The 23908-nt window shown below is 43.4% G+C and overlaps 2 protein-coding genes across 2 annotated transcripts in view; both read right to left on the reverse strand.

Moving 5' to 3' along the window:
* Window positions 1–1289: 1289 nt before the first annotated feature.
* Window positions 1290–15594, reverse strand: LOC121548849 (adenylosuccinate synthetase isozyme 1 B). The gene is made up of 13 exons (XM_041860468.2): window positions 15336–15594; window positions 6820–6922; window positions 6614–6676; window positions 6416–6466; window positions 5885–5951; window positions 5503–5610; window positions 5272–5353; window positions 4851–4977; window positions 2767–2921; window positions 2476–2600; window positions 2226–2323; window positions 1924–2073; window positions 1290–1817 (listed from the first exon to the last, which is right to left on the reverse strand). Exons 1-13 carry the CDS (start codon window positions 15501–15503, stop codon window positions 1765–1767), a joined length of 1350 nt encoding a protein of 449 aa, XP_041716402.2. The 5' UTR covers window positions 15504–15594; the 3' UTR covers window positions 1290–1764.
* Window positions 15595–15790: 196 nt separating this feature from the next.
* The window catches only part of LOC121548850 (inverted formin-2-like), a 36582-nt gene continuing 28464 nt past the window's right edge, over window positions 15791–23908 (reverse strand). Inside the window, exon 21 of the mRNA XM_045210232.1 lies at window positions 15791–16756. Coding sequence (XP_045066167.1) covers window positions 16710–16756 — 47 coding nt within the window. The 3' untranslated portion in view covers window positions 15791–16709. The remainder of the gene's footprint in view (window positions 16757–23908) is intronic.

The following is a 23908-nucleotide window of genomic DNA, read 5'->3' on the forward strand; positions in this document are numbered from 1 at the left end:
CTCCATCCTGGCGCTCCGGGAGTCCGCCCGGTGGCGTTTCGCCGGAGGGGGGTACTGTAACGATCCCGGCAGTCTGAGTCGGGTCCTGTCTGTGGACTAGTTTTTCTGCTCGGGATCTCCAGTTTCCCGAGGGTTCTGGAACGCTCCGGGGAGCTCTCTTGATTTCCGCACCTGCATCCCATCAGCAATCTGCACACCTGGTCCTGATCATCACCCTTCTTAGGCTCTGGCCTAACATCCATTCCCTGCCGGATCGTTAGCCATGAACAGTAGGTTTACCAGAGTATCAGTCTTAGAGCCTAGCGTTAGTTTTGTTGTTTTTGCACCTTGTTGGTTTGTTGCTTACTTACCCCCGTTTTGTTCCATCTGCAGTCACCCGTCCGGAACCTTCATCCAACCTCTGCCTGGTGGTCGGCGGCTGCCGACCCAGGATGGGATCAACCACTGCACCCCCAACAACTAATCAACGCCGCCCGCTCTGTTCCCTGGATTATTCAGCATCACTCTTGAATTTGTAAATAAACACTCACCTTCGTTTCAACTTACCTTGTCCTGGTCTGCTTCTGGGTTCTGGCTTAGCAACTCGTGACAGAAACCTGCCCGAGCAAGGAGGAGGAACAGCCTCGGCAGATTCCGTGACAGTATCAATGGGGGACATAATATTAAAAAGAAACTGAAATTTGACAGGTGCAAAAATACATTGTGACAGAGTTGATTGGTACAAAAATGTGTTTTATATAATCAAATGTGTCACAGAGGCAAAATAATGGATCCCTGTGCTCTTTCAACAAAGTGTGGACAACATGATACAGTATTGCACTTGAAGTTCTTGGACAGGTAGCAGGACACATCATTTACACCTAGACCACAACATGTTCTCCATCTCTACATTCAAATACTCAATCATGGGACACTCTTACTGACACTTGTGGCTGCTTCGCGTGATGCATTGTAGTCCTTTGTGCTGTTGTCTGTGCCCAACAATGTTTGTACCATGTTTGTGCTGCTACCATGTTGTGCTGCTGCTATGTTGTGTCGCTACCGTGTTGTTGTCATGTTGTGTTGCTACCATGCTGTGTTGCTGCCATGCTGTGTTGTGTTGCTGCCATGCTGTGTTGTTGTCTTAGGTCTCTCTTTATGTAGTGTTGTGGTGTCTCTTGTCGTGATGTGTGGTTTGTCCTACATTTTTATTTTTAATCCCAGGCACCGTCCCCGCAGGAGGCCTTTTGCCTCTTGGTAGGCCGTCATTGTAAATAAGAATTTGTTCTTAACTGAAGTGCCTAGTTAAATAAAGGTTGAATAAATTTTTTTATGTTATACTCATAACTACATAATTCTGGCCATTGCAGTGTTCAAAATAGTTTCACATATCAGCTATTGTTCTACATCAGCATGCAAATATTAGGCATCAGATACTGGCCAAGGTTCATTCAAGTCTAAACAACGTAGGCTACCTGACATGACAGTAATGTATACTCAAATGCTGTATCAGTGCAAAGAAAGGAATTGGGTCATAAACAAGTCTATTTGAACTTGTTTGTAAATTGCAAAAGAGAAGAGCCACTGAGACACAATCAATAGAAGTATTTTCTGAACATTCATCTAGTCTCAAAGTCACATATTTGCTCACTTTGTGTGGCTGCGGCAGCCCCGTAAAGTAGGAAAACAATTTTCAAAACAGAGGAAATCTGACCAGGGCAGATAAAGCCATAGCACCTCAATCACCTTCATTGAGAGAGGAAGGATTGATGCAGGTCTTGTGTTCTAGAACAACTGGATCATAGACTCCCTGGCCTTGCCCACTCCAACCCATTTGACTGGAAAGAGAAAAAGTTGATTAAGAGCCATTGAAAAGTTTTAATGTATTGATCTCATTATTTTAAAAACAGAATGTAGGTCCTGAATTTGGAATAGAATATTTACTGGGTACGCCAACGTGGATCTCCACAAAGCGGATGTAGCTCTGGGCTTTGACTGGCAGATCTTCCCACTTCCTACAGGCTGAGGTGTCACTCTTCCAGCCAGGCAGTTTCTCGTACTCCACCTCCACTTTCTGCAGGACGTCCATGTTAGCTGAGAAGACATGGGTCATACAGTCCATGGAGAAAGGTTTCGTGGACATTTTTTCCTAATTAATCTTATAAAGCCAACACCATCTTCTTTGTTTGTTTCATCACATACATTTATGAAGGAATATGTACACTACTAAATTCAGTCAGTCTTACCTGGGAAATAGGGAATCTTTTTGCCATTGAGCTTATAAGACACTCCCACTTTGATTTCATCCATCACATCAAGGATATCAAGTTTGGTTAATGCAAACCTGTGATTGAAAAACAAGGTTAAAATGTATCTCTCTTCTCTTGCCATCCCCCCCAATAAGATCCAGTAGGTGGCAATGTGGCCCAAATTCTCTATAAAGAAAACAGGACTGCACAACATTCGGGGCATGGCAAAACCTGCTGTGACACTCACGCGGTGAACCCGTTGATCATGTTGGCGTAACGCAGGATGACCAGATCCAGCCATCCACAGCGTCTCTTCCTCCCTGTGGTCACACCCACCTCACAGCCCCGCGTCTGCAGCAGCTCCCCAACCTCCTGTAAGGACGGATGCCAGCAGAAAAGCTGGTCTGAGCAATCAGACCTTCAACTACTCTATTCTGTGTAGTTCTGACTACTTTGAGTTTGAATTCTGACATTATGTTCTTCATTCTATAGCTCCTCTTATTTGCATTTAGTGTATCATGTTTGGGGTTCGACTCACATTGAGTTGTTCTGTGGGGAATGCCCCGATGCCCACTCTAGTGGTGTAGGCCTTCACCACCCCATACACATCACCAATGTTCAGAGGTGGGATGCCCAGTCCGGTGCACACACCACCCACGGTGCAGTTTGATGATGTCACAAATGGGTATGTTCCTGGGAGACGAGAGAAACATTTTAAAGGAATGCATTTCTGATCGCCTCCTGGATGTGCACCAGACCATTTGCTAGCAAACTGTGTGGGGGAATGTCTTCCTTTAAAACGTCCTATTTCATTATAACGACTACTGTACAGTCAAAAGTTTTGAGAATGACAAGTATTGGTCTTCACAAAGTTCGCTGCTTCAGTGTTATGATATATTTTTGTCAGATGTTACTATGGTATACTGAAGTATAATTACAAGCATTCCATAAGTGTCAAAGGCTTTTATTGACAATTACATTAAGTTTATGCAAAGAGTCAATATTTGCAGTGATGACCTTTCTTTTTCAAGACCTCTGCAATCCGCCCTGGCATGCTGTCTATTAACTTCTGGGCCACATCCTGACTGATGGAAGCCCATTCTTGCATAATCAATGCTTGGAGTTTGTCAGAATTTGTGGGTTTTTGTTTGTCCACCCGCCTCGAGGATCGACCACAAATTGTCAATGGGATTAAGGTTTGGGGGGTTTCCTGGCCATGGACCCAAAATGTCGATGTTTTGTTCCCCGAGCCACTTAGTTATCACTTTTGCCTTATGGCAAGGTGCTCCATCATGCTGGAAAAGGCATTGGTCGTCACCAAACTGTTCTTGGATGGTTGGGAGAAGTTGCTCTCGGAGGATGTGTTGGTACCATTCTTTATTCATGGCTGTGTTCTTAGGCAAAATTGTGAGTGAGCCCACTCCCTTGGCTGAGAAGCAACCCCACACATGAATGGTCTCAGGATGCTTTACTGTTGGCATGACACAGGACTGATGGTAGCGCTCACCTTGTCTTCTCCGGACAAGGTGTTTTCCAGATGCCCCAAACAATCGGAAAGGGGATTCATCAGAGAAAATGACTTTACCCCAGTCCTCAGCAGTCCAATCCCTGTACCTTTTGCAGAATATCAGTCTGTCCCTGATGTGCTTCCTGGAGAGAAGTGGCTTCTTTGCTGCCCTTCTTGACACCAGGCCATCCTCCAAAAGCCTTCATCTGCACTCACACCTGCCTGGTGCCATTCCTGAGCAAGCTCTGCACTGGTGGTGCCCCGATCCCGCAGCTGAACCAACTTTAGGAGACGGTCCTGGTGCTTGCTGGACTTTCTTGGGCGCCCTGACACCTTCACAACAATTGAACCTCTCTCCTTGAAGTTCTTGATGATCCGATAAATGGTTGATTTAGGTGCAATCTTACTAGCAGCAATATCCTTGCCTGTGAAGCCCTTTTTGTGCAAAGCAATGATGACGGCACGTGTTTCCTTGCAGGTAACCATGGTTAACAGAGGAAGAACAATGATTTCAAGCACCACCCTCCTTTTAAAGCTTCTAGTCTGTTATTCTAACTCAATCAGCATGACAGAGTGATCTCCAGCCTTGTCAACACTCTCACCTGTGTCAATGAGAGAATCACTGACATGATGGCAGCTGGTCCTTTTGTGGCAGGGCTGAAATGCAGTGGAAATGTTTTTGGGGGATTAAGTTCATTTTCATTCTTTGCAATTAATTGCAATTCATCTGATCACTCTTCATGACATTCTGGAGTATATGCAAATTGCCATCATCAAAACTGAGGCAGCAGACTTTGTGAAAATTAGTATTTGTGTCATTCTCAAAACTTTTGACCACGACTGTATATGTGGTTATGTCAACAGGTGTAAACAAGGACTGTGTAGACCCAAATAGTTGTTTAGCCTATCTTAAGAAACCAAACACAAACCCCTTCTAAGGAAACTTACCATGTCTATGAACATACCTTTACATTTTAGTCATTTAGCAGACGCTCTTATCCAAAGCGACTTACAGTAGTGAGTACCATGACTCTTGGGCGAACAGTGCTTATTCATATCCATGCGTCTATACCAGTCTCATACGGTCAGCCACAGGGGAGTATAGTATTCCTTACCAAAGTCAATGTCAAGCAAGGCAGCGTTCGCTCCCTCCACCAGAATCTTCTTAGGGGGTCCATTAATAGCATCGTACATGAAATAGATACCGTCTCGCACCATGGGTCTTATCCGCTCAGCATACTCCTATATGATTAGACAGGATGCAAGATTAGATTTGTTCCTACTATATGGATAGATGGATCATGAGAGCAGAGCTACTGTAATTCTCATCTGCTTCTCTGATGCTAAATTTAGACCTCACCCCATGACAGAGAGGATTTCATGGTTATTATGGGGTGATGATGATGAGTTATGAGTGTGTCCACTCCGTTACAATTCTGACATACATTTTCTACTAGCTGAGGGGTATTTACCCCATAGCCATGTCAACATACACAAACAAACACATAAAAAAAATGCACACTTCATGAAACCCACCTTTAATTTCTTCAGCTGACCGTCAACATCTACCTCCAATGTGGGGAACATGGCCTGGTACTGCTGAGCAAGGTTCTTGAACCTAGAACCAAGCCACCATCAGAAGAACATGAATATACTGGAGCAATATGTCCATAATAAATGTTCCCATTGTCCAGAGAGCCAAATGCCAACTGGCACTCCCCATAACCCTCAGTCTCTGTGGGTGAAGGTGACGATGGTGAGACTTACCTCTTAGAAAAGTCTTTGAAATCAGCTAGAAGGTCACAGATACGCAGCCCCGTACGTGATGCTTTGCTTGAGTAGGTTGGTCCGATGCCTTTCTTTGTGGTTCCAATACTGTATGAAGTAAATGAAGAATTACAACACTATTTGAGGAATATAAGCATTTCAACGCTACATGAATTATGATTCTAATAAAACACTTAATCTGGTAACACTTTACTTAAAGCCTGCAGGTAATGCTTAATAACACGTTACAAGCATCGCATGCCTTTATAATGTATCATGATTTATGACAAGTTTTACAATGCATCACAATGCATTACACCTGCAGGCTTTAGTAAAGTGTTGTTTGAGTCCTGCAGTAGAAGGTGTAATTTCCTGTTCTTACTTTTTCCCTTCCTGTGCTTGTCTCTGTACCTCCTGGAGTCCGTCAACTGCCTGGTGGAAGTCAAACACTGTCCAAAGGGTAAACAGGTTATTTCACACCACGGACACATAAACATATGCCTGTCAACAGCAGAACATGCCATCGGAACATGTGAGACTATGGGATAAATGTCTCTCCATGTTCTAAGATTATCTGCAACAACTGTTTATCAGCACTGTAAATAAGTATTCTTAAAATCATGGTCTCACAGCTGGTGATCAATGTTAAATTGTTGTCACAACACAAACAATATTAAATATTGCATTGCCATATTGTTACATAACCTACAGTAACTGTAAAAAGTGCTAACATAAATCAATCAGCAATTGATTGGTGGGCAATCAGCAATAATCAATTCTATCCTATCACACCACATCTGTTACTCTCAACAAACAATTGTGTTTGTATTATCTGTTTTTAGCACTATCTGAACTACATGTCCTTTGCCCTCTCTTCTACATGCAGCTGTTTTCCAATAAGAGTGTTAGTTACCAATGTGGGCCCTGTCTGATATGATCAGTCTCTTCTCCCAGTCTTTAAGGCCTGCGGGAAGGAAACATAAAACAGTTAGACAAAATCACTCTGTCCTCTCATCTGCTGTTCCTTTCTAAATAGATTATCAAAATGCACATCCTAAGACAAACTATAGGCCAATGACTCCACTTAATGTTGATATCAAAATCTTCCCACCTTTCTTTTCATTTTTTTCTGCTTCTTCAAACAAGCCTGGCAGATGAATGACCACACCATTGCCTGCAGAGACAGAAGGGATGTTCTGTGTAAGAATACACAGTGGGCTATGATTTGATGGTAGGCCTACATCTAACAGGCAAACCAAAGAGCCGAGTGACTGGTCAGTGCAAGCTGCTGATGACAGGGAATAGAGATGTACACACCGATCACAGAAAGAGCTTTGGAGTTGATGATCCCGCTGGGGAGGAGGTGGAAGTCATATTCCTTCCCATCCACGACCACCGTGTGACCTGCATTGTTACCGCCCTTGTGGTCAGAAGAACAAGAAGAACAGAGCGGGCACTCAGGAATGCGATAAATGTATGGGTTATTTATCTCATCCAACAAGTCTCCACTGTCTGCAGATACACAAGACTGGCTGGTCACACTATAACATGCCTGCGGGGCTCCTGGGGAAATACAGTAGGTCTTCCCACATCAAACTATCCCACAGTCTGCAGTACTAGAGTAAGAGCTATTTTAGCAGCAATCGGGGCAGTATGCCCTTCTCATGTATACATGCTTCCCCAGGCATGTATCTCCTCTTTATCCCCTGGGCCTGGCAGGCACACTGGAGGAAGAGGGGCATGCCAAACTGACACTCTCTTATCTGTGCAACCGGGGACAAATAGCTCATTGTCACGGATACTTCCTCTCCGGCGCTTGAGGTCGCCAGTCTGCTTATTATTACGCACACCTGTCACCATCGTTACGTGCACCAGCGCCTCATCAGACTCACCTGGACTCCGTCACCTTCCTCATTACCTCCCCTATATAAATTACCAGTCAAAAGTTTGGACACACCTACTCCTTCAAGGGTTTTTCTTTATTTTTACAATTTCTTACATTGTAGAATAATACTGAAGACATCAAAACTATGAAATAACACATATGGAATCATGTAGTAACCAAAAAAAGTGTTAAACAAATCAAAATATATGTTATATTTGAGATTCTTGTCACGGTTTCGGCCGAGGCTGCTCCTCCTCCTGGTTCGGGCAGGCATCGGCGGTCGTCCCCCCCGGAGTACTAGCTGCCACCGATCTATGTTTCATGTTCGTTTGGTTTGGTGTTGATGTTGTACACCTGTGTCTAGTTAGTCCTCATTAGTGTTCTATTTAAGTCTCGTTGGGTGTGTCTGTGTTTGTGTGTGATTGATTTTCTGTCGTGTGTTGTGCTTGATTTTGCTTATTCGCTCGGTTGAGCTTCACTCCACTGTGTTGGAGCGTTTACGCACATGTTTAGTGCGCCTTTTGTTTGTGTCGCCTTCGTGCGTAGTTTCGCCTTCGGGCAAGTTTTGTTCGTATTTTCCTTGTTGGAATTTGAACTAAAGTCTTTTGGACTATACTTCGGTGTCCTGCGCTTGATTCCACCACTACACCCACCTACAGCATTCCTGACAATTCTTCAAATAGCCACCCCTTGCCTTGATGACAGCTTTGCACGCTCTTGGCATTCTCTCAACCAGCTTCATGAGGTAGTCACCTGGAATGTATTTCAATTATAAGGTGTGCCTTCTTAAAAGTTAATTTGTGGAATTTCTTTCCTTCTTAATGCATTTGAGCCAATCAGTTGTGTTGTTATGGCAAGAACAGCACAAATAAGCAAAGAGAAACGACAGTCCATCATTACTTTAAGACATGAAGGTCAGTCAATATGGAAAATGTAAAGACCTTTGAAAGTTTCTTCAAGTGCAGTCGCAAAAACCATCAAGCGCTATGATGAAACTGGCTCTCATGAGGACTGCCACAGGAATGGAAGACCCATAGTTACCTCTGCTGCAGAGGATAAGTTCATTAGAGTTACCAGCCTCAGAAATTGCAGCCCAAATAAATGTGTGAATCAGGCCTTAAGGACCACTACTTAAGGACACCAATAAGAAGAAGAGACCTGCTTGGGCCAAGAAAGACGAGCAATGGACATTAGACCGGTGTAAATTTGTCCTTTGGTCTGGAGTCCAAATCTGAGATTTTTGGTTCAAACCGCCGTGTCTTTGTGAGGCGCGGTGTTGTTGAACGGATGATCTCCGCATGTGTAGTTCCCACCGTAAAGCATGGAGGAGGAGGTGTTATGGTGTGGGGGTGCTTTGCTGGTGACACTGTCTGTGATTTATTTAGAATTCAAGGCACACTTAACCAGCATGGCTACCATAGCATTCTGCAGCGATACGCCATCCCATCTGGTTTGGTCTTAGTGGGACTGTCATTTGTTTTTCAACAGGACGATGACCCAAAACACACCTCCAGGCTGTGTAAGGGCTATTTTACCAAGAAGGAGAGTGATGGAGTGCTGTATCAGATGTTCTGGCCTCCACAATCCCCCGACCTCAACCCAACTGAGATGGCTTGGGATGAGTCGGACGGCAGAGTGAAGGAAAAGCAGCCAACAAGTGCTCAATATATGTGGGAACTCCTTCAATATTGTTGGAAAAGCATTCCAGGTGAAGCTGGTTGAGAGAATGCCAAGAGTGTGAAAAGCTGTCATCAAATATATTTTGATTTGTTTAACACTTTTATGGTTACTACATGATTCCATATGTGTTATTTCATAGTTTTGATGTCTTCACTATTATTCTACAATGTAGAAAATAGTGAAAATAAAGAAAAACCTTTGAATGAGTAGGCGTGTCTAAACTTTTGACTGGTACTGTATGTCACTCCCTTTAGTTCCTTCCCTAGGCGTTATTGATTCTGTTCCTGTGTTTCATGTCTGTACGCCGCTCGTGTTTCTTGTTTTGTTTAATTTATTATTAAATTCACTCCCTGTACTTGCTTCCCGACTCCCAGCATACACGTTACACGTTACGCATCAGGGAGTGTTTTTTGTTTTTGTTGGTGACGTCAGGTCCGGGTGCCGCTGCCGGAGCAACCGAGGATGCCTCAGCTAGCTCGTTAGGCTCCCACGCCTCAGCTGGCTCGACAGGTTCACAATACTCGGTTGGCTCGGCAGGCTCCCATGCCTCAGCCGGATCGTCAGGCTCTCATGCCTCAGCCAGCTCGTCAGGCTCCCATGCCTCAGCCGGCTCAACAGGTTCACAAGACTCGGTTGGCTCGTCAGGCTCCCATGCCTCAGCCGGCTCGTCAGGCTCCCGTGCCTCAGCCGGCTCGTCAGGCTCCCGTGCCTCAGCCGGCTCGACAGGTTCCTGTGCCTCAGCAGAAGCGATCGGCCCGCTCCTGGTCCCCGGGACCGTCCCTCTGGTCGGCGTCCTGCGGCTGGAGCCATGCGTCAGGGAGGGGGTATTGTCACGTATACTCCCTCTCCGGCGCTCAAGGTTGCCAGTCTGCTTATTATTACGCACACCTGTCACCATCGCCTCATCAGACTCACCTGGACTCCATCACCTTCCTGATTACCTCCCATATATATGTCACTCTCTTTGGTTCCTTCCCTAGAAGTTATTGATTTTGTTCCTGTGTTTCATGTCTGTACCTACTTGTGTTTCTTGTTATTATTAAATTCACTACCTGTACTTGCTTCCCGACTCCCAGTGTACACGTTACACTCATTAGCAGTAAACTAGTGACAAGCACAAACTCTTTCTTGGCACAAAGGAGACAGTCCACTATTTTATTTTGCTTGTTGAATGATGCATAGGTGGAGATAGAAATGAGCCCATTTGAAAAATCTTTGAGGACTTTAAATGTTACCTATAAGCACCTTTTATCATTGTCCTAAAAGTTATGTGTATGTTGTTACTTCCAGTATCTCCTCTGCAGCTGCATTTCACTCCTGTCCTTCTGCAGGATCCTCTTTTATGTCTCCACCAGTGGCACCATAGATTTAGCAAATCAAATAACATTTTATTTGTCACATGCGCTGAATACAACAGGTGTAGACCTTACCGTGAAATGCTTACTTACAGTGGGGAGAACAAGTATTTGATACACTGCCGATTTTGCAGGTTTTCCTACTTACAAAGCATGTAGAGGTCTGTAATTTTTATCATAGGTACACTTCAACTGTGAGAGACGGAATCTAAAAAATCCACAAAATCACATTGTATGATTTTTAAGTAATTAATTTGCATTTTATTGCATGACATAAGTATTTGATACATCAGAAAAGCTTAATATTTGGTGCAGAAACCTTTGTTTGCAATTACAGAGATCATACGTTTCCTGTAGGTCTTGACCAGGTTCACACACACTGCAGCAGGGATTTTCGCCCACTCCTCCATACAGACCTTCTCCAGATCCTTCAGGTTTCGGGGCTGTCGCTGGGCAATACGGACTTTTAGCTCCCTCCAAAGATTTTCTATTGGGTTCAGGTCTGGAGACTGGCTAGGCCCTGGCTGTGTGTTTCGGGTCGTTGTCATGCTGGAAGACCCAGCCACGACCCATCTTCAATGCTCTTACTGAGGGAAGGAGGTTGTTGGCCAAGATCTCGCGATACATGGCCCCATCCATCCTCCCCTCAATACGGTGCAGTCGTCCTGTCCCCTTTTCAGAAAAGCATCCCCAAATAATGATGTTTCCACCTCCATGCTTCACGGTTGGGATGGTGTTCTTGGGGTTGTACTCATCCTTCTTCTTCCTCCAAACACGGCGAGTGGAGTTTAGACCAAAAGCTCTATTTTTGTCTCATCAGACCACATGACCTTCTCCCATTCCTCCTCTGGATCCTCCAGATGGTCATTGGCAAACTTCAGATGGGCCTGGACATGCACTGGCTTGAGCAGGGGGACCTTGCGTGCGCTGCAGGATTTTAATCCATGACGGCGTAGTGTGTTACTAATGGTTTTCTTTGAGACTGTGGTCCCAGCTCTCTTCAGGTCATTGACCAGGTCCTGCCGTGTAGTTCTGGGCTGATCCCTCACCTTCCTCATGATCATTGATGCCCCACGAGGTGAGATCTTGCATGGAGCCCCAGACCGAGGGTGATTGACCGTCATCTTGAACTTCTTCCATTTTCTAATAATTGCGCCAACAGTTGTTGCCTTCTCACCAGGCTGCTTGCCTATTGTCCTGTAGCTCATCCCAGCCTTGTGCAGGTCTACAATTTTATCCCTGATGTCCTTACACAGCTCTCTGGTCTTGGCCATTGTGGAGAGGTTGGAGTCTGTTTGATTGAGTGTGTGGACAGGTGTCTTTTATACAGGTAACGAGTTCAAACTGGTGCAGTTAATACAGGTAATGAGTGGAGAACAGGAGGGCTGGATTTTTGTTTTAGATTCCGTCTCTCACAGTTGAAGTGTACCTATGATAAAAATTACAGACCTCTACATGCTTTGTAAGTAGGAAAACCTGCAACATCGGCAGTGTATCAAATACTTGTTCTCCCCACTGTACAAGCCCTTAACCAACAATGCAGTTCAAGAAATTGAGTTAAGAAAATATTACCTAAATAAAATAAATAAAAAAATAAATAAAAAATAACACAATAAAATAACAACGACGCTTTATACAGGGGGTACCGAGTCAATGTGCGGGGGTACAGGTTAGTTGAGGTAATTTGTACATGTAGGTAGGGGTAAAGTGACTATGCATAGATAATTAACAGCAAGTAGCAGCAGTGTAAAAACAAGGGGGGGGGGGGGTCAATGTAAATAGTCCGGGTGGCCATTTTATTAATTGTTCTGCAGTCTTATGGCTTGGGGGTAGAAGCTGTTATGGAGCCTTTTGGACCTAGACTTGGCGCTCCGGTACCGCTTGCCGTTCGGTAGCAGAGAGAACAGTCTATGACTTGGGTGACTGGAGTCTTTGACCATTTTTGGGGCCTTCCTCTGACACCGCCTAGTATATAGGCGTCTGCTAAATGGCATATTATTATTATTATTATTATTATTATTATTATTATTATATAGGTCCTGGATGGCAGGAAGCTTGGCCCCAGTGATGTACTGGGCTGTACACACTACCTTCTGTAGCGTCTTATGGTCAAATGCCGAGCAGTGGCCATACCAGGCGATGATGCAACCGGTCAGGATGCTCTCGATGGTGCAGCTGTATAACTTTTTGAGTATCTGGGGACCCATGCCAAATCTTTTCAGTCTCCTGGGGGGGATAGGGTGTTGTTGTGCCCTCTTCACGACTGTCTTGGTGTGTTTGGACCATGATAGTTTGTTGGTGATGTGGACACCAAGGAACTTGAAACTCTTGCTCCACTACAGCCCCGTCGATGTTAATGGGGGCCTGTTCTGCCCTCCTTTTCCTGTCGTCCACGATCAGCTCCTTTGTCTTGCTCACACTGAGGGAGAGGTTGTTGTCCTGGCACCACACTGCCAGGTCTCTGACCTCCTCCCTATAGGCTGTCTCATCGTTGTCGGTGATCAGGCCTACCACTGTTGTGTCGTCAGCAAACTTAATGATGGTGTTGGAGTTGTGCTTGGCCACACAGTCGTGGGTGAACAGGGAGTACAGGAGGGGACTAAGCACGCACCCCTGAGGGGCCCCAGTGTTGAGAATCAGCGTGGCAGATGTGTTGTTGCCTACCCTTACTACCTGAGGGCGGCCCATCAGGAAGTCCAGGATCCAGTTGCAGAGGGAGGTGTTAAGTCCCAGGGTCCTTAGCTTAGTGATGAGCTTTGTGGTCATTATGGTGTTGAACGCTGAGCTGTAGTCAATGAACAGCATTCTCACATAGGTGTTCCTTTTGTCCAGGTGGGAATGGGCACTGTGGAGTGCGATTGAGATTGCATCATCTGTGGATCTGTTGGGGTGGTATGCAAATTAGAGTGGGTCTAGGGTTTCCGGGATGATGGTTTTGATGTGAGTCATGACCAGCCTTTCAAAGCACTTCATGGCTACAGACGTGAGTGCTACGGGAGGTAGTCATTTAGGCAGGTTATTTTTGCTTTCTTGGGCACAGGGACTATGGTGGTCTGCTTGAAACATGTAGGTATTACAGACTCAGTCAGAGAGAGGTTGAAAATGTCAGTGAAAACACTTGGCAGTTGGTCCGCGCATGCTCTGAGTACACGTCCTGGTAATCCGTCTTGCCCCGCGGCCTTGTGAATGTTGACCTGTTTAAAGGTCTTGCTCACATCGGCTACGGAGAGCGTGATCACACAATCGTCCGGAACAGCTGGTGCTCTCATGCATGCTTCAGTGTCGCTTGCCTCGAAGCGAGCATAAAAGGCATTTAGCTCGTCTGGAAGGCTTGCGTCACTGGGCAGCTCTCGGCTGGGTTTACCAATACCAAATCCCTTCCTTCCTTAGTGCCAAAGAGGAACCTAAATGTGCAAATGCTAACACTTTTTATTGCCAATCACATAAATAAACATTAAGACACCAGCAGAAGCTTCATATAGATTCACACTGCCATATTTCTAAGGTTACTTTCTAACGAAGATCAGTGTTGATTTGTCAGTTAAAAGACCAGAATGTCCTGATCCAAATTATTTTTACTGTAGCACTGAAAATGAATACAGAGTGAACAATATGATGAATCATATTGTTTGGAGATTAAACACCATTTTTACATATTCAATAAGGAATAATTTATTACAGAGGAATGTACAATTTGGCCCCTTGAGGGTTTAGCACGTTTGTCATAGTTCAGTGACATACTTGCCCAAATTCCTCTTTGATTACATTATGCACTAAAACAGGCTACACAGACAGTCCTCAGAATGATAGCGTGAGTGACCTCGGGACCTTAGGACACTGCTGCCCATTGTCACTGCCCAACACTCTCAATTAGGATAATTGAACACCACTCTTCAAAAATGCCATGGATTTCTTTATTGGATTGAGAATATTTCGGCCTCCATCTTTTGGAGGTTTGTAGCGACAGTGCCGACAAGGAGAGATACAGTGAGTATTCAGTCCGCCATGGTGGGACTAGAGTTGCATAAAGGAATGTAGACCTATCGTAAGCTGTTTCCCAAAGAGGGGATCAGGATCCACCGGGGAGCCACTTACATAAATGGGTGCAAACTGTGAGAGGCTGTGGTCCATTCACTGAAGAATAGGCTAACAGGGGTCTAAAAATGGTTAAAATTCTTCAAACAGTTAGATGGCTATGCTCAAATCGCACTGTTACTTTTATAGGTTGCAATATGTTATCAGCAGCCTTTCCAATAAATCAGTAATATGTCCCCTTCAGTAAATCACAGTTGTTTAGTCTACCACTACTCAGTCACCGCGCATTGACATATATCAGGCCATTGTACTGAGGGGAATGCGGCATACCACTGATGTCGCTGAGACGTGAGACCTTTACCACTTGTGCTGTCTGGAACAAAGTATAGCACACTGTGGCACTGGCATCACTGGCCTCCCCGAGCCCATATTGTAATAGAGCTTTCATAGATACGCTACGCACATCAACACAGCTCCAAACTTCTGTTGAGCCGGGTTCTTGTTACAACATACCGGCATTTGCTTGTCTTTATAAACCCAACATTCTACGGTGCCGTGCTGAAATAGTGAATGCCCAATCTGTTTTATTTCATGCCCCTGGAAACAAAGTTAACTATCGCGCTACGACGCTACACAATGAATGGCACATACTGTACACTGTGTGACATTGCTCACAGAAAGAAATATACTAAGCCGCCGCAATTGTTAACCGGTGCGTAAAGCAATTTGGGTCAAAATAAAAAGCAAAGGTTTGGAGAGAAGAGCGGCTTTGCGCACCATTATCTTGCAAGTGCAACTTCTGCAAAATAAAAATAAATGCATGTATAACAAAGAACAAATAAGAAAAAAATGAGTACATTTGAATCTTATTTCCTCACCTGGCATCTGCAAATGATGTCCGACTCTGTCGCCAACAAGTCGACCACTTTTCCCTTCCCTTCATCGCCCCACTGTGCACCAAGTACAACTGTCAACTTGTTCCCTGTGTCGTTACGGGGTCGCTTACCCCCAGCTCCGGGGCTTGTGTAACAAGCTTTGTGAGACATGTTTAGCCTACACTAGTGCACTGAGCGCAGTAGAAACGACAAGCCGTAGGCCTATCTGATTGGAAAAATTCCCCCTCAAGTCTGAGTCCGGTGTAACCAAATACGGGTTATCCGCCTGTTGATGTCAGAGCAGAGGAGACACGTGCACCATAGACTACACATGATCTCGTGTCTATTTTTACGGTCAGACCCCTTATCACTCAGTTTCAAGATTTAGGCTACCACGCAAGCGAGGGCCAATGAGAATTCATATAGCCTAGTGTAAACATGTTTTTTGTGTGCATTTTGAATTAATCATTCTCTAAGTGCTAGTCTCGTTTGGATGAAACTACGTGCGCACGTTGCGCGCACTGTGTTGGACCAAAGTACGCGGTATGCAATACTTTTAACTGTGAACATACTGTCCCAATTACACACAAATATAGAACAACCTAATTTGGGGTTGTTAAAAGCTAAATGTAACATTCTATTGTATTTTCATAATAGCCTACATTAAATCTATGATTATCAAAGCTATTTGCAATGCAGATAACTGTGCTTGTGTGAATAAAGAAACAATAACTGGTTCTGAAGTAGAATTGAAGCACATTATCACTTCAACCTTGTGTTTGAATACAGGTGAGATTATTATGGTCAATATGTAATGCTTAATTGATCATTAACCAATATTCCTACTCCTACTATGCTTGAATTTTGGCTACAGAGGCCCTGTATTTGCCAAATGAAATGAGAGGGGCTGTATCAACAAGTACACAACATGTAGGCATACTGTAAACATTGGTCTCAGTATCAAATTGAAACATTATATACATAGAAATGTTGATTTTCTTCAAATAATGTATATTTCAATGCAATTGTGTCCAATACATTGAAGGTCCATGCTGAAAGTGTAAAGTGCAAATGATCCAATCATCATCATCATCATCATGCAGTGGTTGGTTGCCAAGCAGTTTCTGTGATATCATTGCCACATGTCCTTTTAATGATGTAGTAAATAATACAAAGACCCTTCTATAGGGGTGCAATAAGGCGGGTCTGCATTTTGAAAAACAAACCCAGGTTCGCTAGGTAGGCCTACTCCTTTTGAAACAGTAAGAAAAACATGGCTGATATAGATATTTGTAAGAACAGTATAATTATGTATGTTATTGCCATAGTATTTGTTGGGCAGAGCCAAAACAAAGCACTGGAAGATGGAGTCAAAGTTCATTGTTTCTTTTTGCCTTTGGGCTCGTCCCTCTTCTTGCGTCCACCTACAAATAGATAGAAAAGATAGAAATCAGTGTTGTTGCATATCCAACACAGCTACAGCATTTCATTTGACCTACAAGAGGAGACAGTCGAGAACCTTTGCTCCCTGTGAGGATTGTCCTGTCTTCTGTCACCTAAGCTAAAGTTATGCCTTATATTACATTTATATTTTTCATAACATATTTTTTGGTCAGTAGGTTTATAGAGCCGGTCTGCATTCCTAATTTCTGTAACCGTTACCTTACCTGTGTAATATTGACATGGTCCTGTTTGATCAACTGCTGTGCTGAACAATGGACAGTTCATTACCTATGTCAAATGACTGTAGCTAAAAGTGATGTATATTTGGATTAATTTTGTCAATAAAGATGCTACAATAATGCACATTTTCAACAGGCCTATATCTAAAAATACAAACAGCCTAATGACATACAGTGCATTCAGAAACTATTCAGACACCTTGACTTTTTCCACATGGTTACTTTACAGATTATTCAAAAATTGCATTAAAAAAAAAATATCCCAGATCTACACACAATACCCCATAATGACAAAGCAAAAACAGTTATTTAGACATTTTTGCATTTCTTGTGTGGAAATATCACATTTACATAAGTATTCAGACCCTTTACTCAGTACTTATAAACTTGAAGAACCTTTGACAGTGATTACAGCCTTGAGTCTTCTTGGGTATGAAGCTACAAGCTTGGCACACTTGTATTTGGGGAGTTTCTCCCATTCTTCTCTACAGATCCTCTCAAGCTCTGTCAAGTTGGATGGGGAGCGTCGCTGCACAGCTATTTTCAGGTCTCTCCAGAGATGTTAAATCGGGTTCAAGTCCGGGCCACTCAAGGACATTCAGAGACTTGTCCCGAAGCCACTCGTGCGTTGTCCTGGCTGTGTGCTTGGGGTCGTTGTCCTGTTGGAAGGTGAACCTTCACCCCAGTCTGAGGTCCTGAGTGCTCTGGAGCAAGGTTTCATCAAGGATCTCGCTTTACTTTGCTCCGTTCATCTTTCCCTCGATCTCCCAGTCCATGCCGCTGAAAAACATGCCCACAGCATGATGCTGCTACCACCATGGTTCACCGTAGGGATGGTGCCAGGTTTCCTCCAGACATGACGCTTGGCATTCAGACCAAAGAGTTCAATCTTGGTTTCTCATGGTCTGAGAGTCCTTTAGGTGCGTTTTGGCAAACTCCAAGCAGGCTATTGTGTGCCTTTTACTGAGGAGTAACTTCCCTCTGGCAGAGATGGTTGTCCTTCTGGAAGGTTCTCCCACCTCCACAGAGGAACTCTGGAGCTCTGTCAGTGACCATCAGGTTCTTGGTTACCTCCCTGACCTAGGCCCTTCTCCCCCGATTGCTCAGTTAGGCCGGGCGGCCAGCTCTAGGAAGAGTCTTGGTGGTTCCAAACTTCTTCCATTTAAGAATGATTGAGGCCACTGTGTTCTTGGGGACCTTCAATGCTGCAGAAATTTTTTGGTATCTGTGCCTCGACACAATCCTGTCTCTGAGCTCTACGGACAATTCCTTTGACCTCATGGCTTGGTTTTTGCTCTGACATGCACTGTCAACTGTGGGACCGTATATAGACAGGTGTGTGCCTTTCCAAATCATGTCCAATCAATTGAATTTACCACAAGTGGACTCCAAGTTGTAGAAACATCTCAAGGCTGATCAATCCATTTTAGAATAAGGCTGTAATGTAACAAAATGTTGAAAAGGGGAATGGATCTGAATACTTTCCGAATGCACTGTATACATTACTTTAATAGCAGGACACTAAAGTCCATTATCCCTCTGAAGAGTATGAATTAGGCTGTTTGAGAAGGTTTAAATCCTAAGCAACCTGCCTAAACATTGTTGGAAGTACAATAGACCAACATAGCTACTGTAGTAGGTCAAAGTTGTGAATTTGAAAAACTTGGTAGAGCAAGAGGGAAGTACACATTGTGGTGCTCATGTGAGTTTCCTTTATTTTTCGACTTCAGATCAATGCCTACCTCTCACTTAAAACGGTTTTTAATTTCCATGGTTTTTACACAGGAAGGTGATTATACAACATTATAATACAGCAAAACAAAGCAATAAAAGTAAATTAAAAGTACACAATCATGACAAATGGCAAGATAATGTGGGGATCTATTTTCTTATAACTAGATGTGATGCCTAGCTTAGAAAGAATACATTAATGATTAAACATAATAGGTTTGTACTGTACTGATATAGATTGTTTAATATAACAAGCTGTGATTAATGTGGGGAACTGTTAGGGGGTAGGCTGAGACAGACTTGTGACTCACATACACTGCCTCTTTGTTAAACCGCTCAAGGACATGTGTTCTGCTACAAAGATGTCTGAGGTTGCTGACTCGAGACAAGTTGTAAAGATAACAACTAATGCCTGGCAACAGTGAAGCGCCAAGGGACTGGGACCAGCCTGTGCGCCAGCGATAGGCTGGGTAAGCTTAAACCACGCCCAGCCTCTACTCTGATAGGCCAGCAGGGAGCGGGAACTCTCTGTCAGAGTATTTAAAGAAGAACTTATAACAATGGCTCAGTTCTCTGTCTGCCCTGCGTGGTCTTTCAGTGGGCCCGTATATACGAACATCATATTTACCAATTCAAGTGTTTGCATTAATAAAAATACTAGTCTATTTTAGAAGACGTGTATTGACCTCTTTTTGTTCCTATACCAGATTTGAATAGACGCAACTTAACAATAAATAATGTAGTTATTAGTAATTATTTAATAGTAAAAGCTGATTTTCCAGAGGGAAGCGAAAAACCAGAAACCCATTTAAGCCAATATGGAGTAAACGGGAAAAATGTTGCCTGATCTCTTTTAACAAGACAAATCGAAAAAGCACCGGGAAAATACACAAAATAATCAACATTAGTACTACATTACATGTAAACAATAGTGAGTTATATTTTGTAATAACATTTGCAATAAAAAATTATTTGAGAGTTTGAGAGCTGGTCTCTCCACCGTTCTCTCCTCCGTACCAGTACACGTCACACTCCCTGTCCCTTGCCACTCAACGATGCCCAACGAACCCCCAAAGGCTCTTTTAAGAGAGAAACCTAATAAATGAAAATAAGCACACACCGTGCGTGCATGCTGGTGTGTGTGTGTGTGTCTGGAAAGGGGTGACAAAAACTATACGACAGAGAATGGTCAAAATATCCCCTCCAGTAGGTGAACCCAGGACCTTTAAATCCTGTTATGCTACGAACCCTGTTATAGATACGTCAACTTGGAATACTGTTTATGACAAGGGTCGGCAACAGGTGGCCCGCGGGTATTTATTTTTTAAGCCCCCAAAAGTTTTTAGTACAAAAAAAGACTAACAAACGGGGCTTCAATATTCACAGTATACTAGTCCTAGCCAGCGTCAACACGGATTCTAAACAAACCCTTCTTACTCCCCTGAGAGACAACACCAAATAAAACTCAGAGTTCCGACACCCTAGGTCTGGAAAAAGATAGTGTTAAAGGCATGATCACATGCAACACAAAATGTGATTTACATCCTACGCTAACAGAAGAGTTCTATAAGATGCAAGGATGGAAATTACCCTGTTGCTCATCACTTTGTCCAATGCTCTCACAGTGTGTCTTCTCTACAATTCCAGAGCATTAAGAAGGTGGAAGTGTCACCAAGAGGCGTTAACGACCATAAACTCTGCCAGAGAAAACTCTTCTGGATTCATACTTTAGGCACCCTACAGCTGTTAAGACTTAATGAGGATTTTGATATGAGGGCCATGTTGTAATTCCTATTGTCATCATCTTAGCTTCACACACACACCTCCCTGGTATTAGGGTGTCCTGTATTCATGACAGCCCTTGTGCCACGATACTTCCGACAGGTTACCTTAACCTTTATCTTCAGTGAGGGAAAAAAGTATTTGATCCCCTGCTGATTTTGTACGTTTGCCCACTGACAAAGAAATGATCAGTATAATTTTAATGGTAGGTTTATTTGAACAGTGAGAGAATAACAACAAAAAAGTCCAGAAAAACACATGTCAAAAATGTTATAAATTGATTTGCATTTTATTGAGGGAAATAAGTATTTGACCCCCTCTCAATGAGAAAGATTTCTGGCTCCCAGGTGTCTATTATACAGGTAACGAGCTGAGATTAGGAGCACACTCTTAAAGGGAGTGCTCCTAATCTCAGCTTTTACCTGTATAAAAGACACCTGTCCACAGAAGCAATCAATCAGATTCCAAACTTTCCACCATGGCCAAGACCAAAGAGCTCTCCAAGGATGTCAGGGACAAGATTGTAGAGCTACACAAGGCTGGAATGGGCTACAAGACCATCGTCAAGCAGCTTGGTGAGAAGTACACAGTTGTGCGATTATTCGCAAATGGAAGAAACACAAAATAACTGTCAATCTCCCTCGGCCTGGGGCTCCATGCAAGATCTCACCTCGTGGAGTTGTTAATGATCATGAGAATGGTGAGGAATCAGCCCAGAACTACACGGGAGGATCTTGTCAATGATCTCAAGGCAGCTGGGACCATAGTCACCAAGAAAACAATTGGTAACACACTACGCCGTGAAGGACTGAAATCCTGCAGCGCCCGCAAGGTCCCCCTGCTCAAAAAAGCACATATACAGGGCCGTCTGAAGTTTGCCAATGAACATCTGAATGATTCAGAGGAGAACTGGGTGAAAGTGTTGTGGTCAGATGAGACCAAAATGGAGCTCTTTGGCATCAACTCAACTCACCGTGTTTGGAGGAGGAGGAATGCTGCCTATGACCCCAAGAACACCATCCCCACCGTCAAACATGGAGGTGGAAACATTATGCTTTTGGGGTGTTTTTCTGCTAAGTGGACAGTACAACTTCACTGCATCAAAGGGACGATGGACGGGGCCATGTACCGTCAAATCTTGGGTGAGAACCTCCTTCCCTCAGCCAGGGCATTGAAAATGGGTTGTGGATGGGTATTCCAGCATGACATTGACCCAAAACACACGGCCAAGGCATCAAAGGAGTGGCTCAAGAATAAGCACATTAAGGTCCTGGCGTGGCCTAGCCAGTCTCCAGACCTTAATCCCATAGAAAATCTGTGGAGGGAGCTGAAGGTTCGAGTTGCCAAACGTCAGCCTCGAAACCTTAATGACTTGGAGAAGATCTGCAAAGAGGAGTGGGACAAAATCCCTCCTGAGATGTGTGCAAACATGGTGGCCAACTACAAGAAACGTCTGACCTCTGTGATTGCCAACAAGGGTTTTGCCACCAAGTACTAAGTCATGTTTTGCAGAGGGGTCAAATACTTATTTCCCTCATTAAAATGCAAATCAATTTATAACATTTTTGACATGTGTTTTTCTTGATTTTTTTAGTTTTTATTCTGTCTCTCACTGTTCAAATGAACCTCACTGGCAAACGTACAAAATCAGCAGGGGATCAAATACTTTTTTCCCCTCACTGTACTTGCTTTCTAAATTTCTCCTGGTTCTACATACATATAGTGCCATAAAAAAGTATGTCCCCTTTCTGATTCTCTATTTTTGCATATTTTTTTTAATACTTAATGTTATCAGATCTTCAACCAAAACATAATATTAGATAAAGGGAACCTGAATTTAAAAATAACAAAAAAGTATACTTATTTTTAAAAATGTAATTAACAAAGTTATGCAACACCCAATTCCCCTGTGTGAAAAAGTTGCAATGACTGCAACCAAATGCTTCCTGTAATTGTTGATCAGTCTCACATCGTTGTGGAGTAATTTGGACTCTTGCATGCAGAACTGCTTTAACTCAGCGACATTTGTGGGTTTAAGCATGAACCACTCGTTTCAAGTCCTGCCACAACATCTCAATTGGGATTAGTAAAAACGTGCTTAAGGAGTCACATAACACGTATGGACACTGTGTGCAATAATAGTGTTTAACATGATTTTTGAATGACTGACTCTCTCTGCACCCAACACATACAGATAATTGTAAGGTCCCTCATTCGAGCAGTGAATTTCAAACACGTATTCAACCAAAGACCAGGTAGGTTTTCCAATGCCTCGCAAAGAACGGCACCTATTGGTAGATTTGTAAAAAACTAATAAAAATAAATGTATGACTCTTGAATATCCCTTTGAGCATGGTCAAGATATTAATTACACTTAGGACGATGATCAATACACCCAGTCACTACAAAGATACAGGCGTCCTTCCTAACTCCGATGCCGGAGAAGAAGTAACCCGCACTGGGATTTCACCATGAGTCCAAAGGTGACTATAAAAAAGTTAGAGTTTAATGGTTGTGATAGGAGAAAACAGAATGGATCAACAATATTGTAGTTACACCACAATACTAATCTAATTGACAGAGTGAAAAGGTAGCCTGTACAGAATAAAAAATATCCTAAAACATGCATCCTGTTTGCAACAAGGCACTAAAGTAATACTGCAAGAAAAATGTGACAAAGCAATTAACACTTTTTTGTATTCAGGACAAAAGGGTTGTGTTTGGGACAAATACAATACATTACCGAGTACCATATTTTCAAGCATAGTGGTGGCTGCATCATGTTATGGTATGCTTGTGCTTATTAAGGACTGGGGAGTTTTACAGGATAAAAAAAAAAAAGAAACAGAATGTAGCTAATCCTAGTAAAAATTTCCTGTCTTAGGTCAGTTAGGATCACCACTTTATTTTAAGAATGTGAAATGTCAGAATAATAGAGAGAATTATTTATTTAAGCTTTTATTTCCTTCATCACATTCCCAGTGGGTCACACATTTACATACACTCAATTAGTATTTGGTAGCATTGCCTTTAAATTGTTTAACTTGGGTCAAACGTGTCGGGTAGCCTTCCACAAGCTTCCCACAATAAGTTGGATGAATTTTGGCCCATTCCTCCTGACAGAGCTGGTGTAACTGAGTCAGGTTTGTAGGCCTCCTTGCTCGCTCACGCTTTTTCAGTTCTGCCCACAAATGTTCTATAGGATTGTGGTCAGGGCTTTATGATGGCCACTCCAAAACCTTGACTTTGTCCTTAAGCCATTTTGCTACAACTTTGGAAGTATGCTCGGGGTCATTGTCCATTTGGAAGACCCATTTGCGACCAAGCTTTAACTTCCTGACTGATGTCTTGAGATGTTGCTTCAATATATCCACAATTTTC

This window comes from Coregonus clupeaformis, chromosome 33 (assembly GCF_020615455.1).
Source record: "Coregonus clupeaformis isolate EN_2021a chromosome 33, ASM2061545v1, whole genome shotgun sequence".
NCBI classification, from domain to species: Eukaryota; Metazoa; Chordata; class Actinopteri; order Salmoniformes; family Salmonidae; genus Coregonus; species Coregonus clupeaformis.